This window comes from Aegilops tauschii, chromosome 5, assembly GCF_002575655.3.
Source record: "Aegilops tauschii subsp. strangulata cultivar AL8/78 chromosome 5, Aet v6.0, whole genome shotgun sequence".
Taxonomy (NCBI): domain Eukaryota; kingdom Viridiplantae; phylum Streptophyta; class Magnoliopsida; order Poales; family Poaceae; genus Aegilops; species Aegilops tauschii.
Window position 1 is genome coordinate 506874542 of NC_053039.3, and position 22424 is coordinate 506896965.

Genomic DNA, 22424 nt, shown 5'->3' on the forward strand with positions numbered 1-22424 from the left:
TCTCCTCTATTCCTTTCTTCTTCTCCTCTTCTTTTTCTTCCTTTTTCTTCTTCTTATTTTCCCTTTTCCTCTCCTTCTTTTTCTTCTTCATTATCTTCCTAGCTAGATATATAATACTTTTCTAAAAATGTAACTTTTGCATATATAAAACTTTTCCTTCTTCTTCCTTCTTCCTTCTCTTCCTTCTTTTCCTAAATATATAAAACTTTTCTAAAAATTAAACTAACCTAAAATGTACCCAAATGTACTAAAAATCTAACTTTTATATGCACAGAGAACATACATACATATATACATTTTTATAAAAATGCAAAAAACAAATTATCATATATATGAACAAAAACAGAGAGGAAGGCCGGCGGCCGGACCGAACGTGGCGGCGGCGTGTGGTCGGGGCGGGCCGGGGGCGTGGGGCGGCGTCGGTGCAGGGGCTCGGGCCGGGGCGGCGCGTCGGGGCAGGGGCGCGCGGGCCGGGGCGGCGTGTCGGGGCAGGGCAACGTCGCGGGGCGACGGCGACGAGGAGTGGGCGGTGACGAGGAGCGGGCGGCGGGGCGGCGACGGCGAGCACGGGATGCCTGGCGGCGTCAGCGAGCACGGGCAGCAAGGGCGCGCGGCGGCGACGGCGAGCACGGGCAGCCTGGCGTCGTCGATGAGTTTGGCGTCGTCGAGGGGCAAATGTTCGATGGAACTGGAAAATTTACAAGTACTGCTTATATACGAAGAGCATTGGTACCGTTTCATGGCACAAACCGGTACCAATGCCACCTTTAGTCCCGGTTGGTGGCACCAACCGGGACCAAAGGCCTCTTTTCAGCAGCCCAAAGGGCGGGAAGCGGCGGCCTTTGGTTCCGGTTGGTGGCACCAACCGGTACTAAAGGGGGGGCATTGGTCCCGGTTGGTGCCACGAACCGGTACCAATGCACCCCTTTAGTCCCGGTTGGTGCCACCAACCGGGACCAAAGGCCTTGTGCTGTTGCGCCCGCATTGAAAGTTTAGTCCCACCTCGCTAGTTGAGAGGGGCGCGCAGTGGTTTATAAGCCCCACTGCCGCTCCCCTCTCGAGCTCTTCTCCATTGCAGGCTTACGGGCCTAATTGTCACTGCTATGCCTGATGGGCCTACTGGGCCTTCTGCGGGCCTGAATCCTGGCCCATCGATGGGTTTCTAGTCGTATTCAGGCCGTGGTGGCCCAGTAGGTGGCATATTTTTTATTTTTTGCCTGTATATCTTTTTCTTTTTTGCTTTATTTATTTTGTTTTGTTTCTACTTACAACAAAAAACTTATTTATTTTATTTTATTTTGTTTCTAATTACTTATTTATTTTACTTTATGATAATTATTTTTGCTATTAAAGTTTCTAACAAAAAAAGTTCTTTATGAAAATTCTTTTTGCTTTCAATGATTTTGAACAGAAAATACTTCGATAATTTTAGTTGCATCAATTTTATATAATTTTAGTTTCAATAATACTAGAGGTTGCTTGTAATGTTTTGAACAGAAAATACTTTGATAATTTTAGTTTCATAAATTTTATTTATGTTATTAAAGTTTATTTTATTTTGTTTGTACTTATATATTTTATTAAAGTTTATATTATTTTGTTTCTAATTACTTATTTATTTTATTTGTTATTTTTCATGCACCGTTTTTCATGCATTTACTGATTATTTTGAGCTATAAGACCCTAAAATTGAAAAGCATTTCAAATGAACTCTGAAAAGGTTGAAAGTTGGCATGGTATCATCATTTCATCCACATAGCATGTACAAGAAAGTTGAGAGGGTTACGGCAAAAACTGGATGCACTTCGTGTACAAAACGGACAATCTCTTTCGAAGTATCAGGATTTCATACGGAAACTCGTCTGTTACAAAGGGATTTTATTTTTAAAACTTATTTGAATTCCTGACTTTTTGTGTGTTCAAAATGCACCATTCAAAGCCACATCATCAATTTTCAACCCTTTCTGACTTCATTTCTTACTTTTCATGCATTTATTGATTATTTTGAGCTATAAGACCCTGAAATTGAAAATCATTTCAAATGAACTCTGAAAAGGTTGAAAGTTGGCATGGTATCATCATTTCATCCACATAGCATGTGCAAGAAAGTTGAGAGGGTTACGGCAAAAACTGGATGCACTTCGTGTAGAAAACGGACAATGGTATCATACTCGTCTATTACAAAGTTGGCATGGTATCATCATAATAGTTGCGGGAGAAAGTCTTCACTTTTTCTTCGCTTGTGTCATTTGCTTATTGCGCCGTAACCATGGATAATCTTCATCGTTTATCAGGATGCTTGGGTCAGCCTTAACTTTGAAGGGAGGAATTTCATGAAACTTTTCATAATCTTCAGACATGTCTATCTTGCCCTCCACTCCCACGATGTCCCTTTTTCCTAAAAGAATTATGTGGCGCTTTGGCTCATCGTATGATGTATTCGCTTCCTTATCTTTTCTTTTTCTCGGTTTGGTAGACATGTCCTTCACATAGATAACCTGTGCCACATCATTGGCTAGGACGAACGGTTCGTCAGTGTACCCAAGATTTTTCAGATCCACTGTTGTCATTCCGTACTGTGGGTCTATGTGTACCCCGCCTCCTGACAGATTGACCCATTTGCACTTAAACAAAGGGACCTTAAAATCATGTCCGTAGTCAAGTTCCCATATGTCCACTATGTAACCATAATATGTGTCTTTTCCCCTCTCGGTTGCTGCATCAAAGCGGACACCGTTGTTTTGGTTGGTGCTCTTTTGATCTTGGGCGATCGTGTAAAATGTATTCCCATTTATCTCGTATCCTTAGTAAGTCAATACAGTCAAAGATGATCCCCTGTACAACGAGTACAACTCATCACAAACAGTGTTGTCACCTTTGAGACGTGTTTCCAACCAACTGCTGAAAGTCGTGATGTGTTCACATGTAATCCAGTCGTCGCACTGCTCCGGGTGTTTGGAGCGCAGACTGTTCTTGTGTTCATCGACATACGGGGTCACCAAGGTAGAGTTCTGTACAACTGTGTAGTGTGCTTGAGACCAAGAATGCCCGTCCCTGCATATTATTGAGTCCGCTCCTAGCGTGCCTTTTCCAGTCAGTCTCCCCTCATACCGCGATTTAGGGAGACCTATCTTCTTAAGGCCAGGAATGAAGTCAACACAAAACCCAATGACATCCTCTGTTTGATGGCCCATGGAGATGCTTCCTTCTGGCCTAGCACGGTTACGGACATATATCTTTAGGACTCCCATGAACCTCTCAAAGGGGAACATATTGTGTAGAAATACGGGCCCCAGAATGACAATCTCGTCGACTAGATGATCTAGGACGTGCGTCATGATATTGAAGAAGGATGGTGGGAACACCAGCTCGAAACTGACAAGACATTGCGCCACATCACTCCTTAGCCTTGGTATGATTTCTGGATCGATCACCTTCTGAGAGATTGCATTGAGGAATGCACATAGCTTCACAATGGCTAATCGGACGTTTTCCGGTAGAAGCCCCCTCAATGCAACCGGAAGCAGTTGCGTCATAATCACGTGGCAGTCATGAGACTTTAGGTTCTGGAACTTTTTCTCTGGCATATTTATTATTCCCTTTATATTCGACGAGAAGCCAGTCGGGACCTTCATACTGAGTAGGCATTCAAAGAAGATTTCTTTCTCTTCTTCCGTAAGAGCGTAGCTGGCAGGACCTTCATACTGCTTCGGAGGCATGCCGTCTTTTTCGTGCAAACGTTGCAGGTCCTCCCGTGCCTCAGGTGTATCTTTTGTCTTCCCATACACGCCCAAGAAGCCTAGCAGGTTCACGCAAAGGTTCTTCGTCACGTGCATCACGTCGATTGAAGAGCGGACTTCTAGGTCTTTCCAGTAGGGTAGGTCCCAAAATATAGATTTCTTCTTCCACATGGGTGCGTGTCCCTCAGCGTCATTCAGAACAGCTAGTCCGCCGGGACCCTTTCCAAAGATTACGTGTAAAGCATTGACCATAGCAAGTACGTGATCACCGGTACGCATGGCGGGCTTCTTCCGGTGATCTGCCTCGCCTTTGAAATGCTTGCCTTTCTTTCGACATTGATGGTTGGTCGGAAGAAATCGACGATGGCCCAAGTACACATTCTTCTTGCATTTGTCCAGGTATATACTTTCAGTGTCATCTAAACAGTGCGTGCATGCGTGGTGTCCCTTGTTTGTCTGTCCTGAAAGGTTACTGAGAGCGGGCCAATCGTTGATGGTTACAAACAGCAACGCGTGCAGGTTAAATTCCTCCTGTTTGTGCTCATCCCACGTACGTACACCGTTTCCATTCCACGGCTGTAAAAGTTCTTCAACTAATGGCCTTAGGTACACATCAATGTCGTTGCCGAGTTGCTTAGGGCCTTGGATGAGAACTGGCATCATAATGAACTTTCGCTTCATGCACATCCAAGGAGGAAGGTTATACATACATAGAGTCACGGGCCAGGTGCTGTGATTGCTGCTCTGCTCCCCGAAAGGATTAATGCCATGCGCGCTTAAACCAAACCATACGTTCCTTGGATCAGCTGCAAACTCAGCCCAGTACTTTCTCTCGATTTTTCTCCACTGCGACCCGTCAGTGGGTGCTCTCAACTTCCCGTCTTTCTTACGGTCCTCACTGTGCCATCGCATCAACTTGGCATGCTCTTCGTTTCTGAACAGATGTTTCAACCGTGGTATTATAGGAGCATACCACATCACCTTCGCAGGAACCCTCTTCCTGGGGGGCTCGCCGTCAACATCACCAGGGTCATCTCGTCTTATCTTATACCGCAATGCACCGCATACCGGCCATGCGTTTAGATCCTTGTACGCACCGCGGTAGAGGATGCAGTCATTAGGGCATGCATGTATCTTCTGCACCTCCAATCCTAGAGGGCATACGACCTTCTTTGCTGCGTATGTACTGTCGGGCAATTCGTTATCCTTTGGAAGCTTCTTCTTCAATATTTTCAATACCTTCTCAAATCCTTTGTCAGGCACAACATTCTCTGCCTTCCACTGCAGCAATTCCAGTACGGTACCGAGCTTTGTGTTGCCATCTTCACAATTGGGGTACAACCCTTTTTTGTGATCCTCTAACATGCGATCGAACTTCAGCTTCTCCTTTTGACTTTCGCATTGCGTCCTTGCATCGACAATGACCCGGCGGAGATCATCATCATCGGGCACTGGTTCCTCTTGATCTTCAGCAGCTTCCCCCATTGCAGCATCATTGGGCACATCGTCTGGTTCCTCTTGATCTTCAGCAGCTTCCCCCGTTGCAGCATCACCGTATTCAGGGGGCACATAGTTGTCATCGTCCTCTTCTTCTTCGCCGTCTTCCATCATAACCCCTATTTCTCCGTGCCTCGTCCAAACATTATAGTGTGGCATGAAACCCTTGTAAAGCAGGTGGGTGTGAAGGATTTTCCGGTCAGAGTAAGACTTCGTATTCCCACATTTAGGGCACGGACAACACATAAAACCATTCTGCTTGTTTGCCTCAGCCACTTCGAGAAAATCATGCACGCCCTTAATGTACTCGGAGGTGTGTCTGTCACCGTACATCCATTGCCGGTTCATCTGCGTGCGTTATATATAATTAAGTGTGTCAAAAACCATTACAGAACATCATGAATAGATAATTAAGGGACCAAATTAATAAAAGTTCATCATCACATTAAAACCAAAGTACATACATAGTACTCATCTAACAACATATAGCTCTCCAGAGCATCTAATTAATTAAACCATACATTAAAACTATGTAAAACATTTCAATGCGAAAACAAATGCGATCATAATCGCAACCAAGGTAACAATTGATCCAACGACATAATGATACCAAGCCTCGGTATGAATGGCATATTTTTCTAATCTTTCAAATCTTCAAGCGCATTGCATCCATCTTGATCTTGTGATCATCGACGACATCCGCAACATGCAACTCCAATATCATCTTCTCCTCCTCAATTTTTCATTTTTTCCTTCAAGAAATTGTTTTCTTCTTCAACTAAATTTAACCTCTCGACAATAGGGTCGGTTGGAATTTCCGGTTCACATACCTCCTAGATAAATAAAATCTATGTCACGTTGATCGGCATAATTTTCATAAACAATAAATGAACCAATAGTTATAAAGATAATATATACCACATCCGAATCATAGACAGGACGAGGGCCGACGGGGGCGGATACCAAAACCATCGTACTATATAATAACAAGCAATAAAATACTAAGAAATTAGACAAGTATCTATCTAAAGTAAGAATTTTTTTCTTTCAGAAAGAAGATAAGAACAAGAGGCTCACCACGGTGGTGCCGGCGACGAGATCGGCGCGGGCGATCGACGGCGGTGAAGACGGGAATGGGACGTGACGGGCCGCTAAACCTAGACAAATCTCGAGGAAAATGGAGCTTTGAGGTCGAGCTTCGAGAGGAGAAAGCTTAACTAGTGTGGCTCGGGCATTTCATCGAACACCTCATGTGCATAGGAGGTGAGTTAGAGCACCACAAAGCCCTCCCCTCGCCGGCCAGAGAAAAACAGAGCACTGGAGTGCTCTGCTCGCGGGCGAGGGGTATATATAGGCACCTCATTGGTCCCAGTTCGTGGCATGAACCGGGACTAAAGGGCAGCCTGTGGTCCCGGTTCAAGCCACCAACCGGGACCAATGGTGGTGGGCCAGGAGCGAGGCCCATTGGTCCCGGTTCGTCCCACCAACCGGCACCAAAGGGGCCAGACGAACCGGGACCAATGCCCCCACGAGGCCCGGCAGGCCCCTGGCCTCACGAACCGGGACCAGTGCCCCCATTGGTCCCGGTTCTGGACTGAACCGGGACTAATGGGCTGACCCGGCCTGAACCAAAACCCTCTTTTCTACTAGTGGTGCCACCCCGCGCCTTGTTGACTCCAAGCTCTCATATGCACCGTCTTGAATCAACCCCGCGCCATAGTCTTGTCGAAGCCGCACAAGCCCTCGGCCAGCGCCACGTGTTTCCATGCCCAGAAGTCGGTCACTATCAGCACCACGCTCCTATGTCGTCATCGCCGATCTCACCACCGTCTTCTGTATCAACCGACTCGCGTCGATCCATCAAACTATCTAGTCCAACCCAGCCAAACTTGTTCGACTGCAGACATATTCCAGACTCCTCAAGCCGTCACCGTGACTATCGCCATCCAAACACAAATGTGTACCAACAAAGAAAAACAAAGTGAAGTCCACATAGCCTTCCCGTGTGAACATACCAAATCAGATCAACAAAGCTAACTAGCTCAAACACCTGATTCATCACACGTCTGTAGCTGGCCTCTCCTTTTCTTTTCTTTTTCCATGACAGCATCACGATCTGACTAAGCCCTTGTGCCGTAATTTTTTTTCGCCAAACAAATCTCTAGTGCATGCAATGCTCTAGTCCCGGCACAATGCCAACTCTCCTGGAATTCAGCTCCGCGCACGTGGCTTTCCTTCGGCCTTGCACAACCAGCTGCTGCTCCTGGGCCACTGCACGCCTGTACCTCGTGGCTACACAAGGGCCTTGCCCACCAAGCACGCACACGACCAGCCCTACCTGGGCCAGCCAGCTACGCCCTAGGCATGCCCACGAGCCGCCTCGGCTTTGCGCGTGCGTCCAACCCTTTGCCTGCAGCCCTGCACACGCACCTGGTGGCCACCGCCTGTACGTGTTCCGCTCGGATCATACCACCACGAACCCAGCAAATGCGGATGCCGATCTCGCCGAGTTTCCGAACAAAAGCGCTGCTTCCGATTGCTCTTTCCATCAAACACGATGTCGTCTTCCACGAATCTTATCTCAGCAAACTCGATCCACCGACACGACAACTACCGCTGCCATGCCTCCAATTGTACACATTGCATCTTGCAAGATCTCGCTGACAACTTCCATGCGTCCACCTCTAGATCGACAATCCAGCAACCTTCGAACAACCTAGCTCATGATATCACTTGTTAGAATAAATCCGAGGCATATCGTCGATCATCCGAGGACCAAGTAATCACGCGAGTACGACACCGAGATTTGTTAACGAGGTTCACCGATATGGCTACATCCCCGGGGCTTGACTACGGGCGCTCCTCCCCGTGACACCGTCACAATACCGCACACCGGTCACCCGGGCGCCGGCACACTCTGCCGGCTCCCCCTTGCGTGCCTGTGCTATTATGTTGGCATATGTTACATCGTGTGTCTACCCCCACTATATATATGAGAGGCCTAGGATACAAGTGACCTACCAGGACACGACTCCATATCCTATCTAAACACAATACAACTATAAGTCCAACTGTAACCTACCTTGTACACAATATTCGACACAACTCTAAAAGACCGAGCGCCACCGGTCCACTCAAAACCCTAGAAAATGTTTCGGGGATTAGATTTCCTTTTATTTATAACAGGAATTGAAGATATTCATTTTTGTAGTAAAAATATACTACATTATAAGCAGAATCGCAGCACGTGCATGCCTGCCGTTAGATGAAAACCCAACGCTTATGATAGATCCACGTCGATAGCTGTTTTATCTCCTCTCTTCTATACACAGCAGCACACAGGCAAACCGGACATTGTTCAGCGTCCCACACCTTCATCGTGTCATTGCAGCAGTACATATGCCCACGTTTCGACACAACTTACATGCAAATACGATCACGCCTTCACTGCGGCGCTGGCGGCGGCGGAAGTGAGGCTCTGAAGGTGCCTCTCGACGACGTCGAGGCCGCACAGCTCCTTGACATCAGCCATGGTCGCCGGCACGTCCATCTGGAACGTCAGCGGCGAGTTGGCCTTGAATTCCTTCCTGGCCGCCCTGATGGCCTCCCGCATGGCGCAGTGCACCGACGCCGCCAGCAGCAGCGGCGGCTCGCCGGACGCCTTGGAGGAGAGCACGCGCTTCTGGTCGCGCGCGCTGTTGATGAGCTCCACGTTGAACTGCTTAGGGATGGTGTCAACCGTAGGGATCTTGTACGTCCATGTGCCATCGTTCACCACCAGCCCGTCGGCGTTCGTCGCGTAGTCCTCGTTCGTGAAGAACCCAACCCCTTGCACGAACGCGCCCTCCACCTGATCCAAAACGAATTCAGATGACAACGATCTTCATTCTTCAGCAATAGCAAGTGGATGTGCCGATCGGCGGCGAGCTCACCTGGCCAAGGTCCACCGCCGGGTTCAGGCTCTGCCCGCAGTCGTACACCAGGTCGCTCCTCAGGATCGTCGTCGCTCCGGTCAGCACGTCGATTTCCACCTCGCTGACGGCGGCTCCGTAGTTGATGTATTTTACAAAGGCTGGGTCGGGTTTCCAGTAGGCGTGGGCCGACAGGTTCACGCTCGCCATCTTCGCCTGGGCGATCAAGGCGCTCCATGGCGCCGCAGCGCCTGACTTGGCCTCGAGGCCCTCTTTGATGGGCTTGAGGCGCTCGACGAGCACGGCACACGACTGGCGGACCGCCTCGCAGCTGCTCTCGGAGGTGGTGCTCCCACCGGTGAAGCTGCCCTGGATCAAGCTCAGCGTGTCGGCCTGAATGACGCGCACCTTGTCGAGCAGCCCGTCGGCGTCGGGACAGAGCTCCCGCAGCCCGAACGCCGTCATCTGCTTCACCTTGGTATACAGCCCTTGCCCGAGCTCCACGCCGCCGACCTCCACAGCGATCGAGCCGTCGTTCAGGATGGACACCTTCCCCGGCGTCGGCCGGAGGGTCACCTCGTAGGTGATCGGCACGCACGAAATGCCGCGCTTCTTCCACCTGCTTCCGCCATTGAACCGTTCAACTGCCTCCGCCCTGCTCCGGTACTCCGGCGACGAGGCCAGCTTGTCGAAGATGTCGATGAGGCTGTACGTCGGGGCGTCCCCCGCGGCGTCGCCGTAGAACGTCCTGAGGCTCTCGACGCTGTGGAGGTTCTTTCTCCGGACGGCGTTGGTGTCGGCCCCGAGCGCGGACGCGACGTGCTCGATGATGGCCTCGGCGATGAAGGAGCCCTGCACGTCGCCGGGCGCTCGCACCGCCGACTTGGACGACACGTTCGTCTTGCACAACTTGATGTCGAAGGCGAGGGCGCCCCAGTTGTACTTCTTCAGAGAAGAGATGGTGTGACCTGGCATCAACGGGCTCAAGTCCGGCGATATCCCGGCGTTGATCCCAAGATCGACGAGCAGAGCCGTGAGCGTGCCGTCCGACTTAAACCCGACGGAGTACTTCACCTTCATCGGGTGCCGCCCTCCCGCCATGATCATGTCCGTCTTGCGGTCGAGGTACATCCGGACAGGGCGCTGCAACTTGAAAGCTGCAACTGCACACGCACATGCTACCTGAATACAGAAACCAATTGCACCATCATCAGAAGATTGTGCAACTGAAATGCACAACTTATTGTAACATTCCTGGGGCACTTGCATTTTTTTTCCTGTGAATGCTGCAACTGAAAGCACACACACATGCAATCTGAAGTACACACACATGAATCTCTGCTTATATTGTGGGGCACTTGCAAAAAAAATATTCAGATAAGGGGTGCTTTTTATAGTGGGGCACTTACATGGGTTCCTTTCAGTCCCTTTCCACCAAAGCCGCCTCCAACTCTTCTCGTGATGATGCGAACATTGTGGTATGGAATGCCGAGGCAGTCCGCGACGACATTCTGCGTGATCTCTGGTAGCTGCGTTGAGGAGTATATGGTGATGCAGTTATCTTCGTCGGGAATGGCCAATGCGGTCTGAGTCTCCATGTAGAAGTAGTACTGTGATTCAAGTTTCACCTGTCGGAAATTAACAAAAGACACTAGGTGTTACAACTGGGATCATGTCTGAAAATGCAGCATCCTAATAATATCAAATGTGTACCTCTCCTGATAAGATCTTGTGATCAGCTTGAGACATCCCTTGGTCGATGTCCCCAACTGGCCGAGGAGCCAAAAATGGTGGAGTTTGGAAATAGCTGTTATGTTGGATGGCATCCTCAATTGTCAGAATCGGCGGCTCAAGGTTCTCGGTACTATAATCGATTACAGCTTGCTTCGCCGCCATATAGGCGTACTTCTGTGTTTCAGCAATCTGAGTGATGTCAAAGCAACACAATATGGTAAGTTCTACGACCTCGCAAAATATAGGGTAAAAATAGACTACCACTGGTTATGCATTTTCCTGAAATTGAGTTCAAGTGGTTCAGAAGTAGGTACCACAATGCCAATATTTTGACCAGCAAATTCAGATACCGGATCACCGAAAAGAGCTTCCTCTCCTAGCATCCTGAAGCCGGATCCAACATTTTTACCACCAACTGGAATGTCCTTTGCGGAGATAACCGTGATGACCTTTTCTGAAGCCAAAGATGATCTGAAGTTGACACTTTTTACATGGGCATGAGGGTGTGTGCTGTACATAAATGCTCCATAGAGGCAATCCTTGGGAGCAGGGATGTCATCAACATACATAGCCTCCCCTGTACAAGAACCAAGAATATTGTCAAGTTAATGATTCAGAATAGGAACTACCAAACGATTTGTTAGACTTCTTGAATGATTTCTTCTCTAGGGTTGCGGACTTGGATGGTGTTAACCGTGCTTTCATCACCTGCTGCCCAAATGCGACGTGGTGCTCTCCGCTGATGGGTTCCGAGCCATTTCCCTCCAGAATTGTGTCATGAAGATTGTCTCTCGGATCTTGACCACGCGGCTGCAGAATTTTTTTGAGCTCCTGGTGTCCTTTGAACAGTCTGGATTTATTGCCGGGAGATGCATCGCCGACAGCTTCTTGTATGCTGCCGATTTGTTGCAGAGCTGTCGTCTCCGCAAAACACCCACGATTGCCTTGAAGTTGGATTTCAAGAAGGCCTTCGATTCGGTTAGTTGGGTAGCACTGGATGTTATTTTGCAGGCACGTGGCTTTGGCGACTGTTGGCGCTCTTGGATCTGAAATATCCTTGCCACCGGCAAAACTGCGGTGTTGCTGAATGGGGTGCCCGGCAGATGGATTCAGTGTAAAATGGGGTTGCGTCAAGGAGACCCGTTGTCGCCTTACCTCTTCTTGATCGTTGCAGACCTTCTCCACCAGATGATTGCCAGGGATGCCTCCTCGTCCAGGTTGCTGCATCCGCTCGTCGACGATTTGTCGTGTCCTGTTATTCAGTATGCGGACGATACCCTCCCCTTGGTCCCTGCTGAACAGGGACAACTCTCGCGGCTCAAGTCTATTCTGGATGCATTCTCTGCCGCCACGGAGCTGTCCATCAACTTTCACAAAAGCACCTTTGTTCCGGTGAACGTGGACCCCGCCCGTGCCACCCGCCTGGCTGCTGAGCTTGGCTGCCCACTGTCGATGTTCCCCTAGACGTACCTCGCTTACCTCTCTCCCATATGAAGTTACCTGCTAGCGCCCTGGACTTCTTGCCGACCAAGATTGAGCGGCGCATCCCTGGATGGCGCACGCGTTTCGTCGACCAAGGGGGTCGTTTGACACCCACTTCTGCGGTGCTCTCCGCGATCCCTACCCATGCCATGTCGGTGCTCCCCCTCTCCAAGGGCACTATGGCCAAGATGGACCGCCCCCGTAGGGCCATGTTCTGGCCAAAATGGTTCATAAAATCTTCAGTGGTGTATGTAACCCGTGGACCGTTTGGGTTCGACGCTGGTACCTGGGTGATCGACCAGCGGCCTCTACCCCCACTTGGAAAGTTTTTGCCTCCCTTGTCCCGCTCTATCGTTCGCTTACGTCGATGAGGTTTGGCAATGGAGAGCACACCTCCATCTGGCATGACAACTGGACCTCGTTGGGTCATTTGGCGGCTGCTCTCCCCGCGGCTTACTCACACTGTCTCCGCCTCGATGCAACCCTGGGGGACTTTGGTTAGCTTGGTGCTGATGCAGTCCCCGTGCATGACCGTTTGTCTAGAACTGTAGGTTTGGAAGTCTCCTTGGTTCGATCAGCTGTTAACCACGTCCAGCTCTCCGCGGTTGATGATGAGCGGATCCTAGCTTGGGGTGGGAGCCTTTGGTTCAAGGCGAGTGCGGTGTACCGCATGATCAAACTCTCCGGCCATGAGCTCCCCCTGCATGATCTCAATTGGGATGGCTTCATGCCCGTCAAGGTCAAGGTGTTCGCCTGGTTATACGGCATGGTAACACTCGTACGCGGGACTTCCTTCATCGGATCGGCTTCCTCGAGCATGACTACTGCCCCTTTTGCCCCGGGCGGCCTGAGACAATCATGCACCTATTCCTCGAGTGCCCCCGCTTACAACCAATGTGGGCGCACGTCCTCGGCCGCCACGGTATGCCCGTCATTCGCCGTGTGGAAAACGTTTGGCGTGCCTTCACCGCCTGTCACCCTTCCTGGAGTTGTCCGCTTCTCAGCACGACGATGTGTCGTGTCCTTTGGGTTGTCTGGAAGACCCGGAACCGGATGGTGTTCAATAACATCCGGGTTTTGGATCTTGACTTGCGGCACTCGATCCAGGAGCACCTCCGCTTGTGGGTGGTCCGGGCCCCCTCCCGCGTAGACTATGCCCTCTCTCGGCTCTGCAGAGCTGTGTATTTACCGACCCGCTGTCTTTTATTATCAATACAAAACTGAGTTCAGGTGGGTGATCGCCCCCCATTGACTGCTCAAAAAAAAAGAATAGAAACTACAGGGGCCAACAAAATTGGAAACAAGCGAGAATATTGTCAAGCCATGTTTCAGGATAGAATTTAGATGTGCCAACATTTTTCTTTTTGAAGAAATATATTCAGGAATAAAGCATATGAGATGGCTCAACATTGATTGAACCAGTGTACTGAAGATGAACAAAAAGAACTCCCAAATGATCTTGAAGTATGTAGAAGAAAGTATTAGTATAAACAATGCTTACTAACACTGTCAAGTACTAGTAAGCACTTCTTAACCATTCGGCATGAATGATGAGCTATATAAAAAAAAACTAACACTTGTAATTGAAGAGTACAAATCAATTGAAGGAAATACTTGTAAGCTAAATAAAACATTGGAATAAGAGTTGTAGGAATATACCAGAAGCTTGCAGCTCCGCCCCGGCTTTCGTGATAGGCTTGCCGACAGGTTTGTATTCATCACTGAAAACTAGTTCTTGCCTTGAGCGAACCGGCAAGTCGTCGCTTCCAACAGTACCATGCTTCTCGGGGCCATTAGCACATGACCCATTGGGAGCAATAGCATTCGCCGGTTCATTCAGGTTGTTACCAAGTGAAGAAAGGAAACTGAATAAGAAACTGACAGCCAAGCTGACTCTGTACTCAGGGTGTGTGGTGCCTTCTGACGGCGAGATAACATCTTTCAGCAACTGAACTGCTTCAAGTATCACCGCTGCACTCACTGATTTCCCCTTCAGGAATTCCTCAACTTTCCGAGCCCGGGTGGCGTGATCGACACCGTAAGCGCCGAATGCGAGGCAGATATCCTCAATTACGAGCTGCCCTGAAGTCCTTGCCAGGAATGCAGAATTCACAAAGGAGACAGCATTGCCGAACGGTCTCGGGGATGCACGAGAGGTCTCGAAGATGACATTGTCTGAACCCCAATCCGGGACAAATATGCTGAGCAGTATGGTCTTGGCATCACAGGGAGGCTGCTCCAAGAACTCCTCCATCGTCAGGCGCAACATCTTGGAAGCCGTCTGGACTGTGACCGTCGAACCCGCGGCGAGAAGAACGGTGGCGATATCCGACGGAAACTGCAGCCGCTGTGCCATGATCACGTTCCCGCCGACAGTCGCCGTGTTCCGGACGAACGGCGAGGCAACCTTGCTGAGGTGACCGGCGATCTTTGTGAACACCGGAGTGCCATCGGAGAAGACCTCGATGACTTTGGAGATGGACACGGCTGCCCCGATCTCCAACCCCTTGCTGCTCCTGTCGATGACTGAAAGCTCCGGGATCCCTTGGATGTCGATGTACTTATCGTACAGGTCTTGATCCTTGTAAACTCCGGCGCCGGTATTGGACGCCACGATCTTGACCGAGTTTTCGTCGAACCAGTTGGAATCAAAGAGGCTATGAAGCTCCTCGATGCTCTTGGGATGGTACCAGCCGTCTTGGCCGGCGATCGCCGCTGGAATATCGTTCATTTGACCCTTGATCTCAGACTTTAGGAACTCAGGGAAGGTGCAGACGGCGCCGCTAGAGTATTCCGGCAGCTTGCCGACGTCGGCGCGGTCAGTGCCTTTCTTCCAGAACGAGTTGAGGCCGAGATCCTCGAGGTCAACGTCAGCGGCGAAGCTCTTGCAGGTGTCGAGGATGGGCCGGTAGCCAGTGCAGCGGCATAGGTTGCCGGAGACGGCGTGCTCGGCCTCGGAGCAGGTGAGCTTGGAGAATCCCGTTGGCGGGGCAGGGCCGTCGGGCTTGTCGGCCTTGACAAGGGCGGAGAAGATGGACATGCACATGCCGGGGGTGCAGAAGCCGCACTGGGAAGCGTGGAAGCCGGCGAGGCGCTGCTGGACAGGGTGGTAGCCATGGCGGGTGTTGCCGATGCCCTCGCTGGTGGTGACCGAGCAGTGGTTTAGGCTGCCGACGAGCGTCAGGCAGGAGCTCGCCGAGTGCTCGGTCACCTCGTCGGTGGCCGGGTTGTACTTGGAAATGAGGACCACGCATGCGCCGCATCCACCTGCATGCATGCACGCAGCAACGTTAACACACGTTGTTAGTTCATTTCAGTTTTTTTTTTTGAGGGATTTGTTAATTTCAGTTAGAATCGACCGAAACTGAAGATAAAATCTCACAGAATTTCAGGCTGAAGACAACGGTTGTCCGTAAATGTAAAAGTAAAAAAAAAAACATGGACACTAGTTTTATAGAAGAATCCCACCTGAGAGAGGCACCAGAAAAATCAACCCCGACGAGGTTCAAACCCTGGTCGCAGGGTGAGCCACTGCCCACCTTGCCACTAGGCTACAACCTAAATGTAAACAGCAAGGATACAAACACTGGAGAGTGAAGTGATCCTACCGATTAAGATCCATCAAATCACCGGTTGGTGCAAAATGTGCAATCAATTGTTCATGTCTACCCAAAATGATAGTACAAAAAATACCCGCCAACAAAATTGATAGTACAAACTTGTATATAACCTTTTGGCTAAAACGAAACTACTATAAAAACGACGCACTACATGCACGACAGCTGCATGATGTCAATCTTGCCGTCCGCTCCACTTTGATAATATGAATGGACGCATTGATATGTGCTATCGTCCATAAATCGTCTGCCTGCATCGTGTGTATAGCACTGCTGTGGCTAAAATTGCCTAATTGTGTATTTAATTAGCAAAGTTTAACCTTTTGTTTCGAGTACTATTGTTTATCGCAAAGAAAATATGAGCGCACAGGCACTTTCATTTTCCGAGGCGCACGCAGGAACAACACATGGGGTAGTAGTAAAATCATCAGATACATACAAAAATACATGATGCCAGAGACATGCATATGTAATTACAAAATTTCAAAATTACATCGAATCTTTGCATGTGAGGAAGCAACCATATAGGGAAATTTCTACATGCAGAAGACCCCCTTTTATTTTGGGCCCTCCTAACTGGCGAATGTTCGTGAGAGGAGGTGGCACATGCGAGCAGTTCGATGACAGTTTTAGTTGTGATGAAGTGGGAAGAGTTGTCATTTTTTTCAAAAGAAACCCCCGAGAAGGCAATTTTTAAACTACCCTCGTTTGATCTCATTTTTTACAACTAAAACTGCTAGCAAAGATGGTTGGCTTGTCATCCCCCTTGCACAGAACGTTCGTTCACCAGGTAAAATTACCGTTTATGTTTTGTGCACGTTAGAGGATACAAAGGATAAACTTTCCATACGTGTTTACTCGAAAATCTGATAACACACATGCGCCATCTAGTCACGTCCTTATTTTATTTACCTTTTTCTTTTTTAGGATTATTTACCTTTTCCTAGGTAAAAGAACAAGTTGGAGAAGATATAGTACTTAAATACTGGAGTAGAAAGCAAGGCGATTCCCTACAAAAAAACTAAAAGCCAAGGCAATTGCAAAGCACTTGGTCCCACTAGTTACCCCGTTTGTTGGGCTATTTCTGTACAGTGTCAAGTTATGTGAATCTATATATAAATATCAATATAAAGCATCTGCCAAAGGTGATACGGGCAAAAGTTGACCCGCAAACCGATAAGGGGCATTTTACGGAGCGAAATTACCCCGGACAGAGCAGACTTCGTAAATGAAAGTGTATCCCACTTAGTCCTGGCCATGGGCAGCCCGGCCCGAAAAAGCCCGCCTAGATTTTGAGCCCGAAGACCGGGCCGGGCCGGGCCCGGGCCCATCGTTTTCGCGTTTTCCTGAAGGACGGGCCGGGCCGGCCCGAAGCCGGACGGGCTTTTACGTGTTCGAGCCGGGCTCGGGCCCAAAAAACAGGCCCGACGCCCGGGCCGGGCCGGGCTCGGGCCTGGGTTTTTTGCGTCGGGCTTGGCTAGGCCCGGCCCGAAGCCTGGCCCGGCCCGAGGTATGGCCAGGTATAATCCTACTATAGCCTTTTTTTCCTTTTTCCTCTCGTCCCGACAGAGCTCGTCTCTGGTCACGGCGTGCCTTGCCTCGGCGCCGCCCGCCCCGACCGTGCGCTCCCTAGCGCGCCTGCCCGTCCCTGATTGAGCGCGACACCGCCCGCCGCTGCGCGCACGCTCCCCAGTGTGGCCGCGCGAGCCCCTCCCCCCTTCCCCGCCCTTCTCCGGAGCCGCCCGCCCTGATTCGGGCCACCGGTGGCCTATTTCGCCCTGCCCGTGGACGGCCTCGCCCGGGCAGTGGAGGTCGAGCTGGCCGCAATTCGGACCGGCGGTGGCTTCTTCCGACGGGCGACGACGGATTCCGATGAGTTCCTGGTAGATTCTGGCCAGTTCGACGGCGACACGTCTGCTCCGACGAGGTTTGATCGGTTTGCGGGTTGAACTGTATACTGTCTTCGAAACTATACATATGAGGTTTTCGCGGATGAATTTTTAGTACCCTTTAAAAAGTTTAAGGGCCGAACGAGTTTTATGGGATCTGCTAGACGCCGTTTTTCCGAATGAAACTGTAAACACTTTTTTTACGGGTTTGACCACTTTAAGGGGTCTGCTAGAGATGCTCTTACACAATTTCGCTATGTGGCGAACAGAAACAAGCGCCAAAGTTTTTAGTAAACTAGTAACATCGGTAGTTGAACATGGATGGGGCCTGATCACCAAACATGAAAAAGTAATATTGACAAATAAGAGAGTCATGGTCCAATGGTTTTGGATGGGTGTATGATTGCTCCACTATGGGAAAAGTACAACGGCAAGGTATCCTTTTTGATCCTTTTGTCTCTGTCATGCCTGAGCTGAGTGGCCAATAATCCTACACCTACGGGCTGTTACGGGCAATGCTATGTAATCTTCCTCTTAATTGTTTCCAGAGAGATGCTACACACACGGAGGCTTTACTTGGTTTTACGGGGTGGTTAGGATATGATTGGCTTAGATTTGATAGAGTGAGGCGGGCCCACGACTTAAAATCAGGGGGGGCCAATTAGTGAAGGCCAGGCGGCAGGGTCCGTGAAAGTCCGTCTGTTTTGCGCGTGTGTAGTATTATGGCGGTTTCCACCCTTGTCCAAGAATGTAGCATTGCTTGCTCTTGCTGAGTATATGTAATCTTAGATAAAAGTTAAGAAAATAGTGATATATCTCAATGCCATCGCTAGGCCCTGCCCGTGGACGGCCTCGCCCGGGCAGTGGAGGTCGAGCTGGCCGCAATTCGGACCGGCGGTGGCTTCTTCCGACGGGCGACGACGGATTCCGATGAGTTCCTGGTAGATTCTGGCCAGTTCGACGGCGACACGTCTGCTCCGACGAGGTTTGATCGGTTTGCGGGTTGAACTGTATACTGTCTTCGAAACTATACATATGAGGTTTTCGCGGATGAATTTTTAGTACCCTTTAAAAAGTTTAAGGGCCGAACGAGTTTTATGGGATCTACTAGACGCCGTTTTTCCGAATGAAACTGTAAACACTTTTTTTACGGGTTTGACCACTTTAAGGGGTCTGCTAGAGATGCTCTTACACAATTTCGCTATGTGGCGAACAGAAACAAGCGCCAAAGTTTTTAGTAAACTAGTAACATCGGTAGTTGAACATGGATGGGGCCTGATCACCAAACATGAAAAAGTAACATTGACAAATAAGAGAGTCATGGTCCAATGGTTTTGGATGGGTGTATGATTGCTCCACTATGGGAAAAGTACAACGGCAAGGTATCCTTTTTGATCCTTTTGTCTCTGGCATGCCTGAGCTGAGTGGCCAATAATCCTACACCTACGGGCTGTTACGGGCAATGCTATGTAATCTTCCTCTTAATTGTTTCCAGAGAGATGCTACACACACGGAGGCTTTACTTGGTTTTACGGGGTGGTTAGGATATGATTGGCTTAGATTTGATAGAGTGAGGCGGGCCCACGACTTAAAATCAGGGGGGGCCAATTAGTGAAGGCCAGGCGGCAGGGTCCGTGAAAGTCCGTCTGTTTTGCGCGTGTGTGTAGTATTATCGCGGTTTCCACCCTTGTCCAAGAATGTAGCATTGCTTGCTCTTGCTGAGTATATGTAATCTTAGATAAAAGTTAAGAAAATAGTGATATATCTCAATGCCATCGCTAGGCCCTGCCCGTGGACGGCCTCGCCCGGGCAGTGGAGGTCGAGCTGGCCGCAATTCGGACCGGCGGTGGCTTCTTCCGACGGGCGATGACGGATTCCGATGAGTTCCTGGTAGATTCTGGCCAGTTCGACGGCGACACGTCTGCTCCGACGAGGTTTGATCGGTTTGCGGGTTGAACTGTATACTGTCTTCGAAACTATACATATGAGGTTTTCGCGGATGAATTTTTAGTACCCTTTAAAAAGTTTAAGGGCCGAACGAGTTTTATGGGATCTGCTAGACGCCGTTTTTCCGAATGAAACTGTAAACACTTTTTTTACGGGTTTGACCACTTTAAGGGGTCTGCTAGAGATGCTCTTACACAATTTCGCTATGTGGCGAACAGAAACAAGCGCCAAAGTTTTTAGTAAACTAGTAACATCGGTAGTTGAACATGGATGGGGCCTGATCACCAAACATGAAAAAGTAACATTGACAAATAAGAGAGTCATGGTCCAATGGTTTTGGATGGGTGTATGATTGCTCCACTATGGGAAAAGTACAACGGCAAGGTATCCTTTTTGATCCTTTTGTCTCTGTCATGCCTGAGCTGAGTGGCCAATAATCCTACACCTACGGGCTGTTACGGGCAATGCTATGTAATCTTCCTCTTAATTGTTTCCAGAGAGATGCTACACACACGGAGGCTTTACTTGGTTTTACGGGGTGGTTAGGATATGATTGGCTTAGATTTGATAGAGTGAGGCGGGCCCACGACTTAAAATCAGGGGGGGCCAATTAGTGAAGGCCAGGCGGCAGGGTCCGTGAAAGTCCGTCTGTTTTGCGCGTGTGTGTAGTATTATCGCGGTTTCCACCCTTGTCCAAGAATGTAGCATTGCTTGCTCTTGCTGAGTATATGTAATCTTAGATAAAAGTTAAGAAAATAGTGATATATCTCAATGCCATCGCTAGGCCGGGTGTACTGAAAATAACGTGTTGGGCAAGGTTATTTCCGCCAACTGTTATACAATATCGTCGGTGGTCGACTAGTCGTTATTTGATAGTAGGTAAAGCTAAATTAAAATTCATTCTTAAAAAAAGTCAAATTAAACTTGAGGGAAAAAAATTACTACCACTGAACTACAAAGTCGAATTATATACTCCTACTTGAAATTATACGCGTGAACTTGCCTGATTGGCCAGATTATGTCTTCACACTTCGGAAAATTCAAATCAACATTATTATTACTAGCACATATGCCCGTGCGTTGCAACGGGTGAGAGATTTTATGTGTCCATATAAACATTCATCAATGCGGCATGCCAGAATCCGAAAAGTGCCACCCAACGGCGACATAGAGACGCACGCCAAGGTCAAAATGTATATCAGCAAAAACTACACAATTAATGATTTTGCTTTTCTCTTAATTATTTAGATTATTGCCTAATTCTTAGGGCATCTCCAACATCCCCCCGTACCCTCCCCCGCTCATCTGCCAAGTCGCCGTTGCTCCCCTTTTTTCCGTCGCTCAAGCTCCAGCACCGACGGCCACTCTGTCTCTGCATGCATGTATGCATATATGCTGATGATGCATATATGCTGCAGGTCTCGTCTTTTTTCCTGCTTTGGCTTGTTTGATTCATGCAATTTGAGAACGTATTTAAGTTGCTAAGATGTGATCTAAAAGAGCAGGGTGAGACTATTGATTAAAAAAGGAGTACAAAATTTTATCACATGGAGCAACTATTTTGGTAGCGGCCCATAACAGAAACTTAAATTCTGGCCCATGAGACTTACGAAGCTCCAGACCACGTACGCGGACGACGACGTACGAAACTTTTGACGGTAGATGTGAAAAATACCACCTCGAATATGTTTTAAATTCAAACTGAAAGCGTAAAATCACGGGAAGAAGCTATTGTGATGGTGAACCCGACAAAGTCAATCCGTGCTTTATTATTAAGGAAAAATATGAAAATAAAAGAGCAGCGGTCAGACAGATCGTCTGTGAGTGTTGAGCTGGCTGAAAAGTCAATACCGAGATCCATAGTTGGTTCGAGCTGTGAAGGATGATGAACCATCATCTGTGACGTTGGTTCGGTCGAGCTGCCTCGATCCGCGTATTCCCATCGGAACGAACCACTGAAGGAAAAATTAAAACGAGCGGATATGAATTGAGTGGTGGACGGGTGCTCACCTTCGCCGCAGCCGAGCTTGGGCCCCCTGACGGGCGTGCGCGTGCGGAGGAACTCCAGCAGCGTCGTCGACGGGTCAACGCCGGCTGCCTCGTGCCGCGCGCTGTTCACCGCCAGCACCACCCGCTCCGCCGCCGCAGCCGCGTCCTTCCCCAGCGACCCCATCGCTCTACGCAACCCACCAAGTGCGCGCAGGGAAGACAGACGGAGGCCCTTTTTACAGCGCGATTTCGATCGCTACCTGGATGTCAAGGGGCGCGAGATTGGTGTTCGGTGACGGTGCGTGTACACTCTCCGGTCCAGACAGGCGTCCGGCGGAACTGACCGAGGCGGTACGCTAGCTTCTCGTGGACTTTTCTGCTGCCGCAGGAGCATCAGCCAATCGGTAGTAATATACGAGAGATCAAAAGGACGGGAAAGGTCACAATTGATCTGAAGATGACACACTGTCAGCCCAGGTTTGTTTGCTTTTGTTCTCGTTTAGGTTTTTTTCGACAAATCATGAATTTTATTACTAGCTTACAATAAAACATCGAGAGGATTCAAACACAATAAGCACACTTTTAACCTTTGCGTAGTCATTAGGAAGCATACAGCCA

General features: G+C 49.2%; 1 protein-coding gene across 1 annotated transcript; it reads right to left on the reverse strand.

Moving 5' to 3' along the window:
* Window positions 1–8439: 8439 nt before the first annotated feature.
* LOC109747740 (indole-3-acetaldehyde oxidase) lies at window positions 8440–22193 on the reverse strand. Its single transcript, XM_020306773.4, has 7 exons — window positions 21828–22193; window positions 14024–15631; window positions 11197–11459; window positions 10862–11071; window positions 10558–10776; window positions 9170–10330; window positions 8440–9087 (listed from the first exon to the last, which is right to left on the reverse strand). Exons 1-7 carry the CDS (start codon window positions 21988–21990, stop codon window positions 8674–8676), a joined length of 4038 nt encoding a protein of 1345 aa, XP_020162362.1. The 5' UTR covers window positions 21991–22193; the 3' UTR covers window positions 8440–8673.
* Window positions 22194–22424: the final 231 nt, after the last annotated feature.